The sequence below is a fragment of the Notolepis coatsorum genome (assembly GCF_963971535.1).
Source record: "Notolepis coatsorum genome assembly, chromosome: 1".
NCBI classification, from domain to species: domain Eukaryota; kingdom Metazoa; phylum Chordata; class Actinopteri; order Aulopiformes; family Paralepididae; genus Notolepis; species Notolepis coatsorum.
The window spans coordinates 175,224,199-175,242,728 of record NC_140165.1 but is presented as its reverse complement, the minus strand read 5'-3'; the positions used below and the strand labels follow the sequence as shown (position 1 = coordinate 175,242,728).

General features: G+C 46.2%; 1 protein-coding gene across 2 annotated transcripts in view; it reads right to left on the bottom strand.

Annotated features, from left to right (window-relative positions):
* Positions 1-1,509: 1,509 nt before the first annotated feature.
* Positions 1,510-18,530, bottom strand: part of LOC311235087 (tripartite motif-containing protein 16-like) — a 36,246-nt gene continuing 19,225 nt past the window's right edge. For both annotated transcript variants that reach the window (XM_084322433.1, XM_084322434.1), the window contains exons 4-7: positions 12,287-12,370; positions 3,002-3,143; positions 2,204-2,263; positions 1,510-2,077 (exon numbers count right to left, since the gene is read on the bottom strand). In XM_084322433.1, the coding sequence (XP_084178559.1) occupies positions 1,551-2,077; positions 2,204-2,263; positions 3,002-3,143; positions 12,287-12,370 (813 nt within the window). In that variant the 3' untranslated portion in view covers positions 1,510-1,550. The remainder of the gene's footprint in view (positions 2,078-2,203; positions 2,264-3,001; positions 3,144-12,286; positions 12,371-18,530) is intronic.

Genomic DNA, 18,530 nt, shown 5'->3' with positions numbered 1-18,530 from the left:
CTGTGCAGGCGCACCAACCGACCTGTAGGAGTCGCTGTCCACAACGCCCGATCCCCACCCATCAGTTTCCCACCCCCTAATACGGCCAATGTGTATTAGTACGGACGACCAGCTAAACTGAAAGCAAATGTGGAGCGCTGGGCTCGAACTGACGAGCCCAGCGTCTCCAGCATTTCGTGGCGAGCGCCCCACGAAGGTTAGTAGTTTTACATTTTTTATATTTCAGATATTAATTGAAGAAGTGTGTTTTTAGTCGATGGCGGAAGATTGGGTGGGTTTCAACCGTCTCTGACTATATGGTGGGAAGTTCTCGCCACCATTGTGGAGCGAGGACCGAGAATAGCCTGCTTCGCTTTGATGAACACACTTTGGATGGAGAAGGGTTTCCGATGGAAGAATGAACCCCAGTGAATAGAAGAGGATGAATTTCACTGCTAAGATTAGATCACACAACATGACACTAGAGAATGGAAACATGCCTGCGTTCCAATTTGTAGCTTTGGTGGTGGGGCTACTCATTTGTTTATGTTTAGATCATGGATTATGTCTTTAACACAAGATTAAAAATCCAGGATCAAGAGACTTCATAAGCACATTTTGTTGCCCTCCGTGGAAGAGAGTCATGGTGTCCGAGAAGCGGTACAAGGACAGAATGCATACATATTGAGTCCATCCTCACCTCCTCCATCACAGTATGGTGCGCTGCAGCCATGGGCCAAGGACAAAGGCAGGCTGCAGCGTGTCATCCACTCTGCTGAGAAGGTGATCGGCTGCAATCTGCCATCCCTCCAGGACCTGTACGCCTCCAGAACTCTGAAACGTGCAGGTAAGATTCTGGTCGACCCCTACCACCAGATTCTGAGTCACTCCCCTCTGGCAGGAGGCTGCAGTTCATCAGGGCCAAAACCTCACGCCACAAGAACAGTTTCTGCCCCTCTGCAGTGAGCCTCATCAACAAGGCTCGGAACCCTCACTGGCACCCCCCACTGTGTTACATTAACACACCCCTACTGGACTATATACTTGCCCACTGTATTGTTACTTCATTCTAACTAGTGTATATAATTGTATAATTGACCACATCTGCACAGTTGCACAGCCCTGGCCTACTCCTATTTTATTTGTACTTATAATTGTACTATATCTATTGAGCTATATTTAATTTAGTTTATATCCCACATCATTTTATTCAACCTCTTATACAGTCGTACAGCCCTGGCCTATATTTTATTTCATAAATATATTATTCTATTGTGCTTAACTTAGCTCATATGTCATTTTATTTTACTCCATCACTTTATTGTATTATCTGTCTGTTGATGTCTGTCCACTAATGTCGCACCAGTAACGTCCAAAGCAAATTCCTTGTATGTGAAAAGTATACTTGGCAATAAAGACCTTTCTGATTCTGATTCTGATATGAAGTCATGTAAAGAAATCCTAATACAAAATAGATAATCTCGTAATCAAATCCTATGAGAAAACATATTACATATTGGTATTAATTATATTTATTTATTTATTATCAATAGATACAATGGGCTCATGGTCTACCATATCTTCATCAATTCTGCTGTTGCATTATCAGGAACAAATATCCCTGGATAGAGGGCCTGTGTGAACGTGGTTTGAACTGTATGGAGGAGGGTCATGGTGTCAGAGACACTGTAGAAGGACAGAGTACCTGCCTTGTGATCCAGGTACATTCCTATCCTGGAGGACTGAGGGCCTGACACTAGAGTGTAAACACGATTGTGAATGAAAACGTAGCCTCCATTGTAGAACCATAAACACCAGGACTTGTCATTGTTTTGAAAGAGTGACTCATCACCAGCTGTTCTTTGGATGTCTTTGTAAGAGACTGCTGTCAGAACATTGGAGCCGGTCCACTCTACTTCCCAGTAACAGCGTGCAGACTGAGCCTCTCTGCACAACACCTGACTATATAGACTATAGAATCTCTCAGGATGGTCAGTGTAGCCGTGGTCGTTTAGTGAACCAGTCACCTTCCTGTTCTCCACTGACAGGGACAGGTCGTTGCTCACTGTGTTTGGGTCCAGTGAGAGGGGACAGGCATCTGGGAGAAAAATACATGACATCAAATCAGAGAAAATTAAACACACAACCTCTATTATGTCAGAGTCTGTCCGTCAGCCAACACACAACATTACAAGTGATAGAAAGAGGTCATCATGGAACTCACGTTGTAAAAAGTACTCTCTCGTTGCGGGCTCTGGTGGAAGTAGAACAGCCACTGGAGAAACTAGAGACACAACATATCAGTCACAGCATGTTATCAACATGAATGATGGCATGGATGAAACAATAGAACTTATCACTTATTTCTGATTTGCTCCTTGAGCTGCTCCTTGAGCTATTCCAATGGTCCTGACCACAAGGAGGCTTATTCTGGGTTTCTATTGTGATGTCTTTATTTATTTGTCTTTGTATGCATCTATCTCTCACTCTTTAGTTCTGTTATCTGTTGCTATTTGATTGGATTTATGTATTGGTTGATTGATTCATTCAGTTATTGGTTGATTAATTAGTTGATTGAATCATTCATTCATCCATTGATTACAATTTATATTAGATTGTCATTACATTTTTTATTAAATTCCATTTCACACAAACAAAACATTTGTTTTGTGCCTTTCCTAAAACATACTTTCATGATCATCTAAACAAAAGAAATGAGAAGAAATAGATAACATCTTACTGAAATATTGTTTGTATGTTATCATAGAACCTGCTGGAGTGTAGCCAGCATTGACAGTCATGTTTTACAACCGTGTATATATTCATCTTACCTTCTGCTGATATCTTCATGTTTACAACAGTCTATATATTCATCACCTTCTCCTGATATCTTCATGTTTTACAACAGTGTATATATTCATCTCACCTTCTCCTGATATCTTCATGTTTTACAAGAGTGTATATATTCATCACCTTCTCCTGATATCTTCATGTTTTACAACAGTCTATATATTCATCTCACCTTCTCCTGATATCTTCGGCCACGTATCCTTCAGGATGTTCTTCAGTTTGTCTCTCAGCTCAGAAACGGTCAGGATTGGGGGGTGTAGGAGACCCACGCAGACACACACAAAAAGGAGAATCTTAAAGTAACCCCAGAATCGCTGAGAGAGGGTGGGGGAAAACACAAGAATAAAATAAATATAAATACAAGCTGTAGGAAACACAAAACACCAGCAGGGGTGTAAAAGTACAGATAAATTATACTTAAGTGAAAGTATGGGTACGGCTCAAAATATTACTCAAGTAAAAGTCAGAGTGTCTGGCTTAAAACACACTTGAATAAAAGTCAAAAAGTGTCTACTTTGGAATGTACTTAAGTACTAAAAAGTCAAAGTCAAAACTCTTTTTATTGCAAGGGATAGACCAGGGCCCTCGTTTATCAACAATACGTAGAAAGTGTTCTGTTTTCGTTCTTAAGCACAGAATTTTGAATGTGTGTACGCACAGAAAAATCGGGATTTATCAAACGTGCGTACACAGGTTCTACGCACACTCTGTGTTGATAAATACCATTAAGTTCTACGCTCCTCGCTCGTGCACGATTTGAAGTATTTGCATATAGAACCGCCCGTAATTAACCATATACGGTCATGAAACACCCCCATGAAATGTGGAAAAGTGGACTAAGCCGAGCGAAGCGTGTTATGGGAGAAATACGCGACAGGCTGACAGACATGTACACGTACGGTGATGTCGGATATGATATCTATTAACCATTGCTGCCTGGGCAGCGCAAACACTAATAAAGACCGTGCTGGAATATGACTGCCTTTTCCAGTTTCGTTCGATTAATACCCAGAGATTAAAGTTCTCCTCAATTGTATTCCAAATCGCAATGGATTTTCCTTAAATTTTCTACCTGCATATGATTTGTAGAGGCATACAATCTATTTTGATGTCGGTATTAGGTAGCCTAAACAATAATACGAGAGCATACAGTATACAAGAACAATGAATCTCACTGCCATGTATGATGTAGCCTACCTATATGTGATCAATACAAACTTGAACTTGAATTCCATCATCATATTTATATGTTGTGTCTGTCCACTATGTTTGTTACTTTGTTATTCCCCCCCCTATCTATGTAAAGCGACCTTGGGTCTCTTGAAAGGCGCTATATAAAATGAAGCTATTATTATTATCATTATTATTATTATTATCACGTCTGTGCGGGAGCTCACAAATAGACTGTTAGTCTCAGAGAAGTTTCAACGGAGATCATCTATTCTAACCAACAAATTGAAGTAGAAAGCATTTCGTTGTGACCAATCTTATTTGGAAACATGACACACAAAATAATAGTATTTTGCTTTTTATTTTAAACAATATTTAATCGCGTTTGGAGGTGGGTGTTCTGCGTCAGCCCCCCCCCCCCCCCCCCCCCCCCCCCGGGCCAAACAAGCAGGCCAACCTCTTGTTCGCGCGTGAGCACGTTATAATGACACTACTGTCGCTATTTTACAATGAACTATAATGAATTACGGTTCATACAGAACACGCGCCAGTGTTGGAAGTAATGCACGGAAGCTTATTTCCGCGTTGCAATAATAATATTCTACCGCTGGGTGCCAGGTACACACTGTCGGAGCTGTGCGTAAATATATGCACAAAGTCAAGCACACGTTCAAATTTATAAGTCACACACTTTGCTTAGAAATGATCGTACGCACGGGTTACGCACATATCTGTGCGTACGCACCGTTGATAAATGAGGGCCCAGGGGTCTCAAACTCCATCGTGGGCCAAGTTTTCATTTTAACTACAGATTGCACCAGGTGAGTTAGTTGAAGAGGTGAGCCAATTAGTGAAATCATCAGCTGGTATTTAGGCAAGGCTAGAATGAAACCAAGCATACACTCACACAAGGACCAATTAGCATGGGTATGGGCGGGTTAATTTTCCATTGATGGGGATTTGATTGGCTGTTTTTAAATAAAGTGCGGCCACATGATTAATACGTTAACGTTAGTTCAGCCAGATAAACAAATATACTAATTAAAATTGTTGGACCTGCGAGATTTGTACGTTGTACTTTGTAGGTCTGCATTTTAAATGTAAGAATAGAATAGAATAGAATAGAATAGAAATACTTTTATTATCCCGTGGGAAATTAGACACTGCAAATCGCTCAACATTTAAACATTTAGACAGGACAGGTCACAAATTAGAATAATAACACAAATCAAATCAAGTTGCCTAGTATAAGAGTAGAGTAAAATAAAATAGGATAAAATGAAATGAAATAATATATACAGAAATAAATACAGTAAGAATATACTGAGCATACTGAGCATGGGGTAAACAATTTGGTCAATATAATTATAATTATAATTTAAATCTAAATCTAACTAAATGAAATATGAACTATATATTCCAGTATTCAGTGTAACTAGGTGCAGTATGCTTTAGGTAGTGTATTGTCCTCCTTGGGTTCCAATAAGACTTAGATCAATGTCTGGCAGCCGTCGCTGCCCCCTGTTGTGGAGCCTGGAGGCCACTAGTCGCATCCTCCTGCCACTATTGAGCTGCCGCTCTGTGCTCAGTGATGCAGTGAGGCACAGTGATGCATTATATAGTCTGATGGCTGTTGGAATGAAGGACTTCCTGTGCCGTTCAGTGCTGCATTTGGGTAGTGTGAGCCTAGCACTGAACATGCTCCTCCTGTCAGCCAAGTCTGTGTATAGTGGATGGGTGGGGTTTTCCCTGATGGCCTGGAGCTTAGCGAGGCTCCTCCTCTCCGCCACCCTCGCTAGAGAGTCCAGCTCAACCCCAACCATGCTGCTGGCCTTCCTGACCAGCTTGTCCAGCCTGTTTGTGTCCCCTGCTCTCAGTCCGCTGCCCCAGCAGGTCACAGCGTACAAGAAGGCGCCCGCCACCACCGACTCATAGAACATCCTCAACAAGGAGTAAAAGGTTTTTTTTCTTTCTGAAATGTAATTGAGTAAAAGGTACAAGTATACAAACCTAATAATACTTGAATAAAGTACAAATCCCCAAAAACAGTACTTAAGTATTGTAACGAAGTACAATTACTCAAGTACTGTACACCCCTAAACACCAGTATAAAATAACTGGGGGAAAAACCCAAAGTAACCACCACTGCCTACAGTTGAAAACAACAACAAAAAAACAGCACTAGAGACAGAGAAAACCCTAGAAGCATGAGCTTGGGACACTCCTCTACTATTGAGGGAAAACATGAAATGGACGAGCATCCGGGGAGCTCCAGTAGCTCACCGCGTACCTCGAGCGCTATTTCGGCGCCGGGGACAACCGTGCTCGTCACGGATCTGGGGTTTAGCAAGTTCGAATCCCGGACTGCAGCCGTGCCTTTCCCAGAGTGTCTTCCCCCCCATCTGTACCCCTTCAGCCTGTTTCTGTCGGTCATTCTTGACCAGAGTAAATGCGATAAACGCAAAAAAGAGCCAGCGGAATGGCCAAAGTTTAAAAAAAGAAATGGACGAGCATCCAAACACAGTCAACCAAACCTACTTAAAGGCGCTGCACACCTGACACCAATCAGGAGGCAATCAGGCCCACACACCTGCCATGCTGCATGGCAATTAACGATAGGTTATGTATATAACCTAGTTATATAACCTAGTTATATGAGTACTGGCTGAGCGTCTCGCTCTTTCGCCATATTGAGATATACCTCATCTCCAGTACCTACTGTACTTCTTTAACGAAAACAAAGCACCCATGCACTTGACCAGGCCCCGCCCCAGTGTCCCCCTATAAGGCACCAGGCATGGTCACACTCGCCCTTCCTCAGGAAAAAGTTTTCCATCAAGAAAAACCCCACCAAGGGACCTCAGGGCGCGCTAAGAGCAAGACGCTCAGCCAGTACTCATATAACTATGAGTATAATATAATATAATCGTTATATATTTGTACTGGCGAATCGCGTCTCGCTCTTTCGCCATATTGAGATATGGGACAGAGCAGACGCGTGGCGCGACAAATGTACCCCCTGAGGACCCGCAAGCCCTACCACCAGGGGGGAGGGGAGTGCCGTCACCCCCCCTTCCTAGTGATGAGGGAGCGGCAGTCAACTCTACCAAAGTGCGAAAAAGGGGGAACTAGAGGCCCCTAAAAACGCACAGCACAGGCGGGACCACGTGTGACACATCACCTCGTGGCACACACCCACACACCCCTGCTAACCCACCGAAGGGCGGGACGCAGGGGAGGTCCCAGACCTCAGAACCGCCTGGGAGACAGAACCCCCAGTCATGTCCATGAGGTAAAACCTAATGAAGGGACCCGGGGAGGACCAGGAGGCCGCAGCACAGATGTCCTCCATGAGGCCCCCCCTAACAAGGCGGCAGAGGACACCACCCCAGGGGGGGGCCAGCCCAGCCAACGTGTAGCAAAGGGCAATGCCCTCGCACAACCAATGTGACAGGCGCTGTTTTGACAGTGCCTTACCAGCGCGAGAGCCACCGTAACAAACAAAGAGCTGATCGGTAGCCCTGAGGTCCCGAGTCCGGCTGAGGTAAACCCCCAAAGCCCGGACTGGACACGACAGGTCAAGGCTCGCCTCTAACTCACCAGCGTGAGGAGGCGGATGAAACGCCTGAACCACAATATCCCTGGAGCGAAAAGAGCTCCGGATATTTTTTGGCACGAAGACTGGATTAGGCCTCAGAGTCGCACCACTATTGACACGAATAGACAAGCACTCAGGCCGCACCGAGAGAGCACAAAGCTCACCCACGTGCTTAGCGGAGGTGATGGCCAGCAGGAAAATGCAGTCTTGAAGACAGCTGTTCCAAAGACGCCTGCTCAAGAGGCTCAAACGGGGCCTCAGACAACCGGCCGAGGACCAGTTGGAGGTCCCAACTCGGAGACAGAGAACGTTTCACCGGCTTAAGGCGCCGAGCGCCAAGCAGGAAACTCTTCACAAGAGGGCGGCTGAACAACGTAACGCCCTCAAACCCCACATGACAAGAGGATATAGCCGCGGCATATACCCTCACCATCGAAGCCGACAGTCTATCCAAAATAGACTGAAGGAAGTAAAGGACAGCGTCCAGGGGGCAGGACCCCGGGTCCAAGCCCCCCATTCTACACCACTCTTGGAAAATACGCCACCTACCCGCGTAAACCGCGATAGTGGAGGGAGCATGCACGTTCCGGATGGTCTCGACCACAGAAGGGTCCATTCCCTCCAGACTCACCCTCTCAACAGCCAAACCATCAGCGGCTGGCCCAGCACAGGGAACTGCCACAGAGACCCGTGCACCTGAGAGAGGGCCCGTGACGACCAAGGAACATCCAGCTATCAAGAGCTGGATCAGGACCGGGAACCACACAGCTGTGCCCCGGTCCGGCGCGATCAGGACCAAGGTCCTGCGCTCCCGACGTATCCGCACCAACAACTGACCTATCAGATGTATGGGGGGAAAAACTTACAGAATCCCGGGCGGCCACGGAATCGGTCCCAGACCTGCCCGACTATGTCCGGACGTAATCCCCACTCGTCAGGGTGAGGACCGCCCCGCGACATCACACCTGCACCCACATTCACCCTGCCGGGGATGTGGAGAGCCCTCAGGCTGCGCAGATGGAGAACGCCCATAGCCAGCCGACCGTCGCCCGGTGCAGACGGGGGGAGTGTACTCCTCCCTGTCTGTCGATATACGACGCTGACGTCGTATTGTCCGTCCTGATCAAAACACCGTTTGAGGACCAGAAGGACTGCCTTCAATTCCAACACATTAAATGTAGCACAGACCGGGCAGCATGGTCTTGCCAGCTGCCCCCTACTGCGTTGGCCCGACGCGTCCCCGTCCCCCAGTGAGGGAGGCATCGGTGAAGACCGTGATGTGTGACAGCCTACTGCCCATGGAGACCCCAGAGGGCAGTAGGGCGAGACCCCAGAGGGCGAGGTCCCCCAGTACTGACACAGGAACCTTAGCCGCTTCCACTTGCCTCTCACCGGGTCTATTTCCATACTGGAAAACCACCTCCGTATCCTCCTCATGAGGTGAAGAGGAGGCCAAGAGGGACCACGGAATGAGCAGAAGCCATCATACCGAGCAGGCGCATCACGGACAGCGCCATAACTGCCCTAGGACGGAACCTCCCGAAGACGGAACCTAACATGCTCTGAGAGGGATGCCCATATAGACCTTGAGCTTAGAATAAGCCCAAGTACTCCACCCGTTGACTGGGAAGAGGAGTACTCTACTTCCAGTCTACAGCAAACCCCAGGCTGGTGAGGAATTCCACCACCTGCCTGGTATGAGACCTGACGATCTACCTTGACCGCCAAGGACCAGAACGTCGTCAGGGCAGAACACACTTCGTAACCCCTGACGACGCAGAGGCCCCAGTGCGGCCTCCACGCACTTGGTGAAGATGCGGGGAGCCAGAGAATAGCCGAACGGCAGTCTCTGGTAGTCATACGCTAAACCCTGCAAAGGAAGCGTAGGTAAGCCCTAGGATGGAAGATCGGGGATGCGAATACGCATCCTACAGGTCTATGGAGGAGAACCAGGCCCCCACCTGACAGTGTTCAACAGGTGGGAGACAGTCCAAAATGCTCAACCTTCCATGGGACAGGTCCAGCATGGGTCTGACACCCCCCCCTCCCGATTTCTCGGGCACTAGAGAATACCGGGAGGAAACGCCACGACGATGGCTTGCTTCGCCCACAGAGATTGGATCTTGTTGACCAGAGCTGTCACTGCTGGTGACCCTGACAATAGGGTCTGTACCAAACCTGAAAACGGGTGGGGTTGTGTAAACACAAGTCCCCGCCTCAGCGTTCTCTCCATCCACCTCGACATATGGTACTGCTGTATCATATGTGATGATACTCCCAAAACGCACCCGCCGCCATTTGGCACTGGTCCGCTAGGAACTGTAGATAGGCGGCCCGGTCCCACCCGCTGTGCGAAGCCAACCCTGGACCCGCTAACCGTGCGAGCAGAGCGTTCTGTGGAGTCGGGACATCGGACCCTGAGACTACCCACGAGGCAATCGCACCCAAGGGGGGGACCCTGACAGAAAGGGCCGGTTTGATACGGGGGAAGCTGACATCATACTAGGTGACAAAAGCTCCCCCACTGAACACCCCTCCAGCATGGACCGCTGAGGAGCTATTCTGCAGCTGGACATGCAAGGTGTGAGGCCCCCATGGGTTCCTACACACCGTAGCCCTGCAGTGATATTACTACCACCCAAATCACGCGTGCCTGCCAGACCACTGCGGGCTCTCCGGAGTGGGAGGCATCAACGTGATACCCGGCCTGGCGAAGGTGAGGTTGGGGGAAGCCTGCACTGTTTGCCTCAAGAGGTCTCGAGCCCCCCTGCTGACAACCCTTGTAGTTGACAGACGTAACACCAGGCTCAACCAAACACAGGTGGCGTGGGAGCCGCTTGACATCACAACATTCTCACGGACAGACCCAGTCTCAGCCATCAACTGGGTGTCAGCCCCTGTCCCCATGAGAAGCGAACGCGGGGCCGCTTGTGCTTCATTGAAGACACGCGGCCTGCAGCCAAAGGAAACAAATCAGAGCCCCTTTTCCGCTGGTGGTGGGGGAGGGAGTGACCGGAGAGCGGGCTGCACACAGCTGGACGGCAAAGTTTTTTTAGGGCGTGCTCATCCAATGTAGCCGATCCCTCGGCCGCCAAGGCTGTCGGCCTTGTGGACACCTGTTGACGTTGAGCCCAGGGTACCTCAGGCGGGGGAAACATGGCCGCTGGTCGAGGGCCTCGCCACAGCCGCTGGCAAGGCCGTGCTCTCACCTCTGTCTGCGCGGCGTGAGGCGGTGTGGGGCCTAGGTCAAATACCTCCCGCGCTCCAGCGGAAAGACCAAAGTCCCTCTGCGGAGAGGGGAGCCCTGAGGAGGGAAAAAATTATTTTTAACTTCTCACCCCCTCAAAGGGAGACAAGCGTTGACAGCATCCTAGCCCTCCCTGCGGTTATAGCTTGCGGCTAGGTCAAAGCTAATAACGTCAAAACCTGACAGAAAAACACAGCAATTTGAACAAAGTTACTAATCGCTGCTAATTCTATACCGTGGCGGTATAGGCTTAACAGCCCACCAGCTACCCGCCGGGCCGACTCACCTCATGGCGTCGGCCGGGCGGGGCACTGTTCCAACATGCCAGAGGCAAAGGACTGATGCCACCTGCTTCACAAACACGGACCACCAGTGGTGGTTGCAACCAGCAACCTCCACTGTGGTGTGCACCCATGAAGGGGTTAATGAATAAATGAACTAAAACACCACCAACACACTGCAGAATGGGCTAGCCCATACACACAACTTTAAGGGGATGCAGACCAGAGAACACCAGTCCCGCACACAATTCATAGATTCACAAAAAGCACACCAGCCCTAGGCCTCAGCCCATTCACCCATGAAAAAGGTAAACAAGCCCCCGTCAATACTCCCAACAGTAGACACCGATTGACCGTCAGCATGAATGGTTAAGAGGAGGGAAGACCTTTTTTAAAAAGACAGCCCTCAGCGGGGAATCAAACAGAAACAGTAACCCAGCATCATAGCATAGCGTCAGCCGCGCGCTCCAGGATAGCCGGGAAAACAACAACGTTTACCCAGATAAATGGCTGCCCCTTGCGCCAATACACAACTCGGTTGTCTCCCGGGACAACTCGAGCAGCATCACTAATGCCAGCATTGTTATGCCTAGTGGCGCAGATCCTACCTGGGCGCGACCTAGCCACGACAACTAGCCACCGCGCGACGTCCCTCGATCCGCTGTCAGAAGACGAGGAAACCCCAGGACAGGCCCGATGCGCTGTCAGAACGTGCCAAGAAGATTCCAGGGGCTGGCAAATCTCTGGCGAAAACCCAACATTGTTCAATTTCTCTTTGCATTTCATCAACAGCTAGTTACATGGGATGCAATGCACGTCCATGATGGAAAACGGAAAAGAGGAAGGGCGAGTGTGACCATGCCTGGTGCCTTATAGGGGGACACTGGGGCGGGGCCTGCTTTGTTTTCGTTAATGAAGTACAGTAGGTACTGGAGATGAGGTATATCTCAATATGGCGAAAGAGCGAGACGCGATTTGCCAGTACGAATATATAACTGGTGTCTGGTGATTGACAGCTCACCAGAGAAACCCAAAAATAACCGGTGTCTGGTGATTGACAGCTCACTAGAGAAAACAAAAAATACATCCAAAGCACACTAGAATAAACTAAAATAAAAACCCACATAAACCGTGATCCATCACAGAAACAGCATCACTCACATTCCTGAAGTCACGTCGTAGAGGATGGACAGCGATACTGGGTAAATCTGGAGATACACTGGGACTGGAGAAGGACTGGAACCCCTGGATAGAGAGACATTATATTAAACAGTCAGACTCATTCGGAAATCACCTACAGTAGAACTGTATTATTTCTGTGGTTTTGTTTCAGATGCACACATGGCTGTAGAAATACTATAGTGAATCACTATAGAAATAACCATATACATAGTATTTCTATGGTAAAACCACAGGAATACTACAGTGATTAATCATACATTTTTATTGACTTTCCTACTGCAAATAGTACATGGGCAGTCACAGAAATGTAAAAGTAGATCTATATGGTTTAAATTAGTGCTGGCAGGCGATTAAAATAATTTATCTAATTCATTACAGGATTTGTAATTAATTAATCTAATTAATCGCATTTTAATCACATAACCATTTTAGGCCTGATATTTTATATTCTATAATCATATTTCAAATGGCATGTGTCCGGATGGCAGAATTCAGTACTGTATCTACAAAACCTTCTGTTTAATCATCTTCCCTTTATTCATTTGCTTAGATTTTTCAGGTCTGGTCAATTTGAGCACGGTGTTATTCACAGTCAAAAAAAAGTATTGAATTGATATTCTCATCTGGTTCATTACAATTTCCTCAAGCCTAGTAACAGACACAGTATTTCTGACATGGGAATACATTCCCTGAAATCCATAGATGTCCCTAGAATCAGATACCAAGAACATGCAAATGGACCATTTAAAAAAAAAGTTTGTAAATATTTATTGTACGTTCTTATGGAATGAATGAGATAAAAAAATGTATTACATTTATTTATTTTTAAATTAATTTTGAGTTAATTTTCATAACGCAATAATTTGCTGTGTAATTAATTAATCTAATTAACGCAATAAACTGACAGCCCTAGTTTAAATATGAAAGGCATATTCAGTAGAAACAGTTAAAGTTTAATGTTTGTGGTTTTATATTTAATTTTAACAATTTTTGTGTGTGTTTGTATTTTTAATGTTTGGACCCCAGGAAGAGTAGTCTCACTTTGGTGTAGTCCAAACAAAAAAAAAAAAAAAAAAAAAAGTTAGTCCTAATGCTATCTATACGACTGAGGCTGCGGTTACACTAGGCCCGGTTTTCGTTTCAGTTTTCAGTTTCAGTTTCGTTTTTCAGAATGCTACGTAATGGCAGGCAAGTTAGACATCGTTTTGCCACCTGAGCACAGTGATGTATATACATGTAGTACAATGCCAAAGCAGTAGGTGGCAGTAGGTGGCGATGTAGTTCAAACATGAAGGCCATTTTCAACCAATCAGAAAAGTTGAACATGCCAATACACTTCCTGCTAAAAATCAACAATCCACCATCTTTAAATGCCTCGCGTGAGCCATTTAGCCAACGTAGCATTTATTTTTCAACAAAGAAAGTGCAATAAAAGTGCAATAAACAAAACGGATACATTCACTGTGTGTTCTGCCTCTCATTTGTTGATGAAACAAAACCAACATCAACACAATTTACCACCATGAGCGGATAGTTTCACAAAAAGATCTCCGATGTTGTTAGCTACATGCTAATGTGAATGGCATTCTCCATGTATATAGTTAGCATTGAGGCTATTAACACTTTGACTGCCTAAAAACGATTTACAACGTCTTTGCTGGCGATGCTAAAGTTGCCGGGGGACGCTGTACGTCGTCTTTATATCAATATTTCAAAAATCTGCGATCTGATCCATAATGTCCCTCCGCTGGCCTGAGAACCACCAGCAGGACCCACTGAGCTCTCTGGCGGTTCAGGAGCGCCATCTGGTGGCCGATCGCGCAACCGCTTAACAGGAAGCACAGTGGAGGTTGTGCTAGATGTCCGTATTGCTTCCGGCCACTCGGGATAGGTTCCGGCACTCTAGCTCGTCACACTACATAACGATCGATTGCCAATAACTCGATAAACAACATGATTTGGACGTATATACCATTATACAAGCTGGAGATGGACCGGGTAATAATATATCCCATAATGATAAAATTTCTACTCGACGATGATCGCCCAACGGCGCGCGGACACTGGGGTGAGTTTCAGCGTGTAACGTTACCGTCTTCGATAATAACTGATATTATCAACATTTGACCCACATTAGATGATTGGTATAACGCTGCCCACGGAATTATAAACGCCCCCTCGCCCATCCGGTCAACATCAGATGACGTGTAGTAACTTCTAGAAGTACGTCTAGTTGGAATTTTTTATATCGCGCGGATTGCCATCAAACTGTATTTCATCATCAATATAATGCATTTGGGGCTATATATCACGTTCTGGAGAAAGCTGCAGAAAGAGATGAAAACATACTTATACATTAGACCATACTTTACTATGAATATGTGAATGAAAAAGTTTAACGTTGCTACACAATGAACAATACATATAGGACTTTGAATGGGCCCTAATAATGGCAATGTAGCAATAGAATTTAAAAAGTTATAGCCCTGCAAAGAAGGGGACTTTCTCCATAGACAAATAGCGCTGGCAATCTATGGTATATCATTAATTTAACCCATGGCAGCCAAAGTGTTAACGTAGTAATGTTTTTTTTTTTTTTATCCACTTTTTCTCCCATCCCAATTTCGTATCGTCCAATTCAACCCTCCCCTGTCTCGAACGCTGTTTCTTGCCTCCCACAAGCCGGCTGCAATGTGGACGAAGTCATACATAGCAGGAGTCCCCTCCGATACTCGAGGTAACAGCCGTCGCATCTTTTCACCTGCGCGGCGCGATCTTTCAGCGTCAGGGGTCTGCGCTTTGGAGGGGCGCCGCCCCCATCGCTTCCTGATTCTACTGCGCAGGCGCACCAACCGACCTGTAGGAGTCGCTGTCCACAACGCCCGATCCCCACCCATCAGTTTCCCACCCCCTAATACTGCTAATGTGTATTAGTACGGACGACCAGCTAAACTGAAAGCAATGTGGAGCACTGGGCTCGAACAGGCGAACCCAGCGTCTCCAGCATTCGTGGTGAGCGCCTGGCCCACTGCAGAACGTAGCCGCCCATTAACGTAGTAACGTTAACGCTATTAGAAATGGATGAAAACTTTATTTAACAGATTGCAGAATGGGTACAATACAATACGGCTCAATACACACAATTGTTAAGTGCAGACTGTTGTAGTTTTGGACTGGGCTCCTTATAACAATAACTTGACAACACATGGTAGCTACTTGGGACAGCTCTGCTGTAAACACTGGAAATAACCGTGCGGGTCTCTACTGCGCATGGGCATTGGGCAGAACGGCTCCGTATCCGGCTCGCGCAAATTACATGGCACCATTGTCGGCGAGTGTCGGCGAGTTTCCAAAACGAAAACACCTTTTCAGCGTTCCCGCTAGGGGAACGCGTTTTCCTGCCAAAACTGCGTTTCTTTTTAACTTGGACATGCAAACGTAATCATTCAGCAACAAAAACAAAAACCCCAGTGTAACCATGGCCTGAATAGCTAGTGAGGTCGGAGCTCCCGTGCACGGGAGAACAATAGGTTGTGCACGGGAGAACAATAGGCTCCAAAAGGTGTGAAAACGTCCTCATCTCTGCTGAGAGGATTTTTCATGAATGCCGAAAATGTTGCGCGATTCAAAATTAGGTAAAAATACTTATATTCGCAATTTCTAGTGCTTTGAAATGTTCTCTATCTGTTTCCTTATTTGCTAAATGTAATACCACTTGTAAATGTGTAAATTATTGTTAACTTATCCGGCTGTATGATTTCCTGTTTCCTGTTTTAACAGTCATGTATGTCATAAATGTCATGATTAGATTAGATTAGATGAGTAGATTAGATTCTTATATCTGTATATCCATATCTTGTGTATGTCATAAATGTCATGAATTGAAAATGGTACCCTGATGTAAACAAGACGAAAGTCTTTCTCTGGTCTGCATCCCCTTAACAATTGTGTGTATTGAGCAAACTTTCAATCAATCAATTAATCAACCAAAGCAAATTCCTTGTATGTGAAAAGTATGTAATGTATATGCCAGTAATGCGTGTCTGTTAACGTCTGTCCGCTAATGTCGCACCAGTAACATGTAGCGAGAGAGAGAGAGAGAGATAGAGAGAGAGAGCGAGAGTGAAAGAGCCCCCCCCCCTCATCCGCATGCGCCTCAAGCCCCGCCCATCCGAGCTCAGACCCCCGAAGCCCCGCCCATCCGAGTTCAGACCCCCGAAGCCCCGCCCATCTGAGCTCAGACCCCCGAAGCCCCGCCCATCCGAGCTCAGACCCCCGAAGCCACGCCCATCCGAGCTCAGACCCCAAGACATTGGGCAGTGCGGCTCTGCAGATATACCCTACTCACTTGTTTGGGGATAAAGCTTGTGCTTGTTGCATGTTACGGAATTCCACCCAAAGGAGTTTCCGCCCGAAGTTGAAATTAAGATTTGTAACAATTTTGTGTTTTATGATTGTAACTTAGCTTGTTTCACCTGTTTGATTATCTCATCACTTATTTTGTCTCCAATCAGTGCTATGATTCCATAGATGGTTGGGTTAGGCCCATGTTAGACTAGTGTTTTTGTGGTCGTTTTTTTAATACGTTTGAATACGTTTCATGTCCCTTTTACACAGAAATGCGTTTTTTGGCGTTTTTTGGCGGATACGTTGTGGCCCCTACTGAAACGCAAAATTGTGTTTTTCGTTTTTGAGCAGCGCCAAAACTCTGCGCAGTAGATACCATCTGCGTGCCCTTCCGGTGACAACAGAGTGTGTGTGTGTGTGTGGGTGTGTGTGTGTGTTTGGGACAGAGCTCCGTGTCCCAAATAGCTGCAGCTACCATGTGTTGTCAAGTTATTGTTATAAGGACCTCAGTCCAAGCTACAACAGTCTGCATTCCCTTAACAATTGTTTGTATTGAGCCGTATTGTATTGTACCCATTATGCAATATGTTAAATAAAGTTTACATTACCGATTGGTTGAGCACTGCCACTGGCTAACATGAGCTAGCGTTAGCTATCAGACCCTGTTAGCTCAAAGCTCCTCTTTCAACTTAACAAGCATTAAACAAAATGGCCCAGTCATCTATTCACCTTTGTTTAATACACAGAGCGTTGTCTCTAATGTTATCTAGCTACTGATAGCTCCCGATATCATCAGTTTGGTGCTGGCTAACTAGCGTGAGCTAACAATGCTAACAATGCTATACTGTTATAATGGCATATTCCATTGATGTTAGCATGTAGCTAACAATGTAGCTACCGATCTTTTTTTAGACTAAACTATCCGCTCTTGGTGGTCACTTGTGTTGATGTTAGTTTTGTTTCATCAACAAATGACAGGCAGAACACACAGTGAATGTATCCGTTTTGTTTATTGCACTTTTATTAGACTTTGCTGAAAAAGAAGTGCTGCAATGGGTAAACAGGCAAAGATGGTGGCGCCCGGCGCCGCCTTGTTGACATTTTCGTTGCAGGAAGTGTATTGGCACATTCAAGTTCTGATTGGTTGAAATTGCCTTCATGTTCGCCACCTACTGCCACCTACTGCTTTGGCAGTGTACTACATCACTGTGCTCAGGTGACAAAAACGAAAGTGTGACTCGAGGCTGCTACGTTGCGGCGAAAGCTCATCTGACAATGAAACGAAAATGAAACGAAAGTCTAACCGCAGCCTTAGGGCCCTTTCTCACTCACTCATTTGTCCGTTCCGGTCGCGTACCGCCCTCCTTCCGGGTCAGAGTGCGAACCCCCCCCCCCTCTCCCCCCTCTAGTTTGTGTACACACTGCAGTCTTGGTTCGCTTCGGGTTCTGTTTACGGTTAGCCTTTTGAGCGTTTATGCTTGCCGTAGGCGATGATGTCACGTTCGAAAATGTAAACAGGAATGTCTTAACAAGACTGCGGACTCTGGATGCTGATATAAAATGAACAAATTGCCAATAAATATGAAGTTATATTTGAACCTCTGTTGTCAAGCCTTGTCAATATAACCCACCCCATTTTATCACGAATGGATGGTGTTGTAGAGTCCGCTTTTGAGTGTTTTAACGATAGCGCTAAGCTAACGGCTAAACGCTAGTTAGCTTAGCCTTTACTAGTAACATTGCTGCATCGATTATATGCATTATATTGAATGTCATTGATCTACTGGTCGACCACGGCCGACTGGTTGGGCACCACTGGTCTAATAGAAATAATGCATTCGAACAAGAAAGTATAGTATACAGCAATGGCTAACGC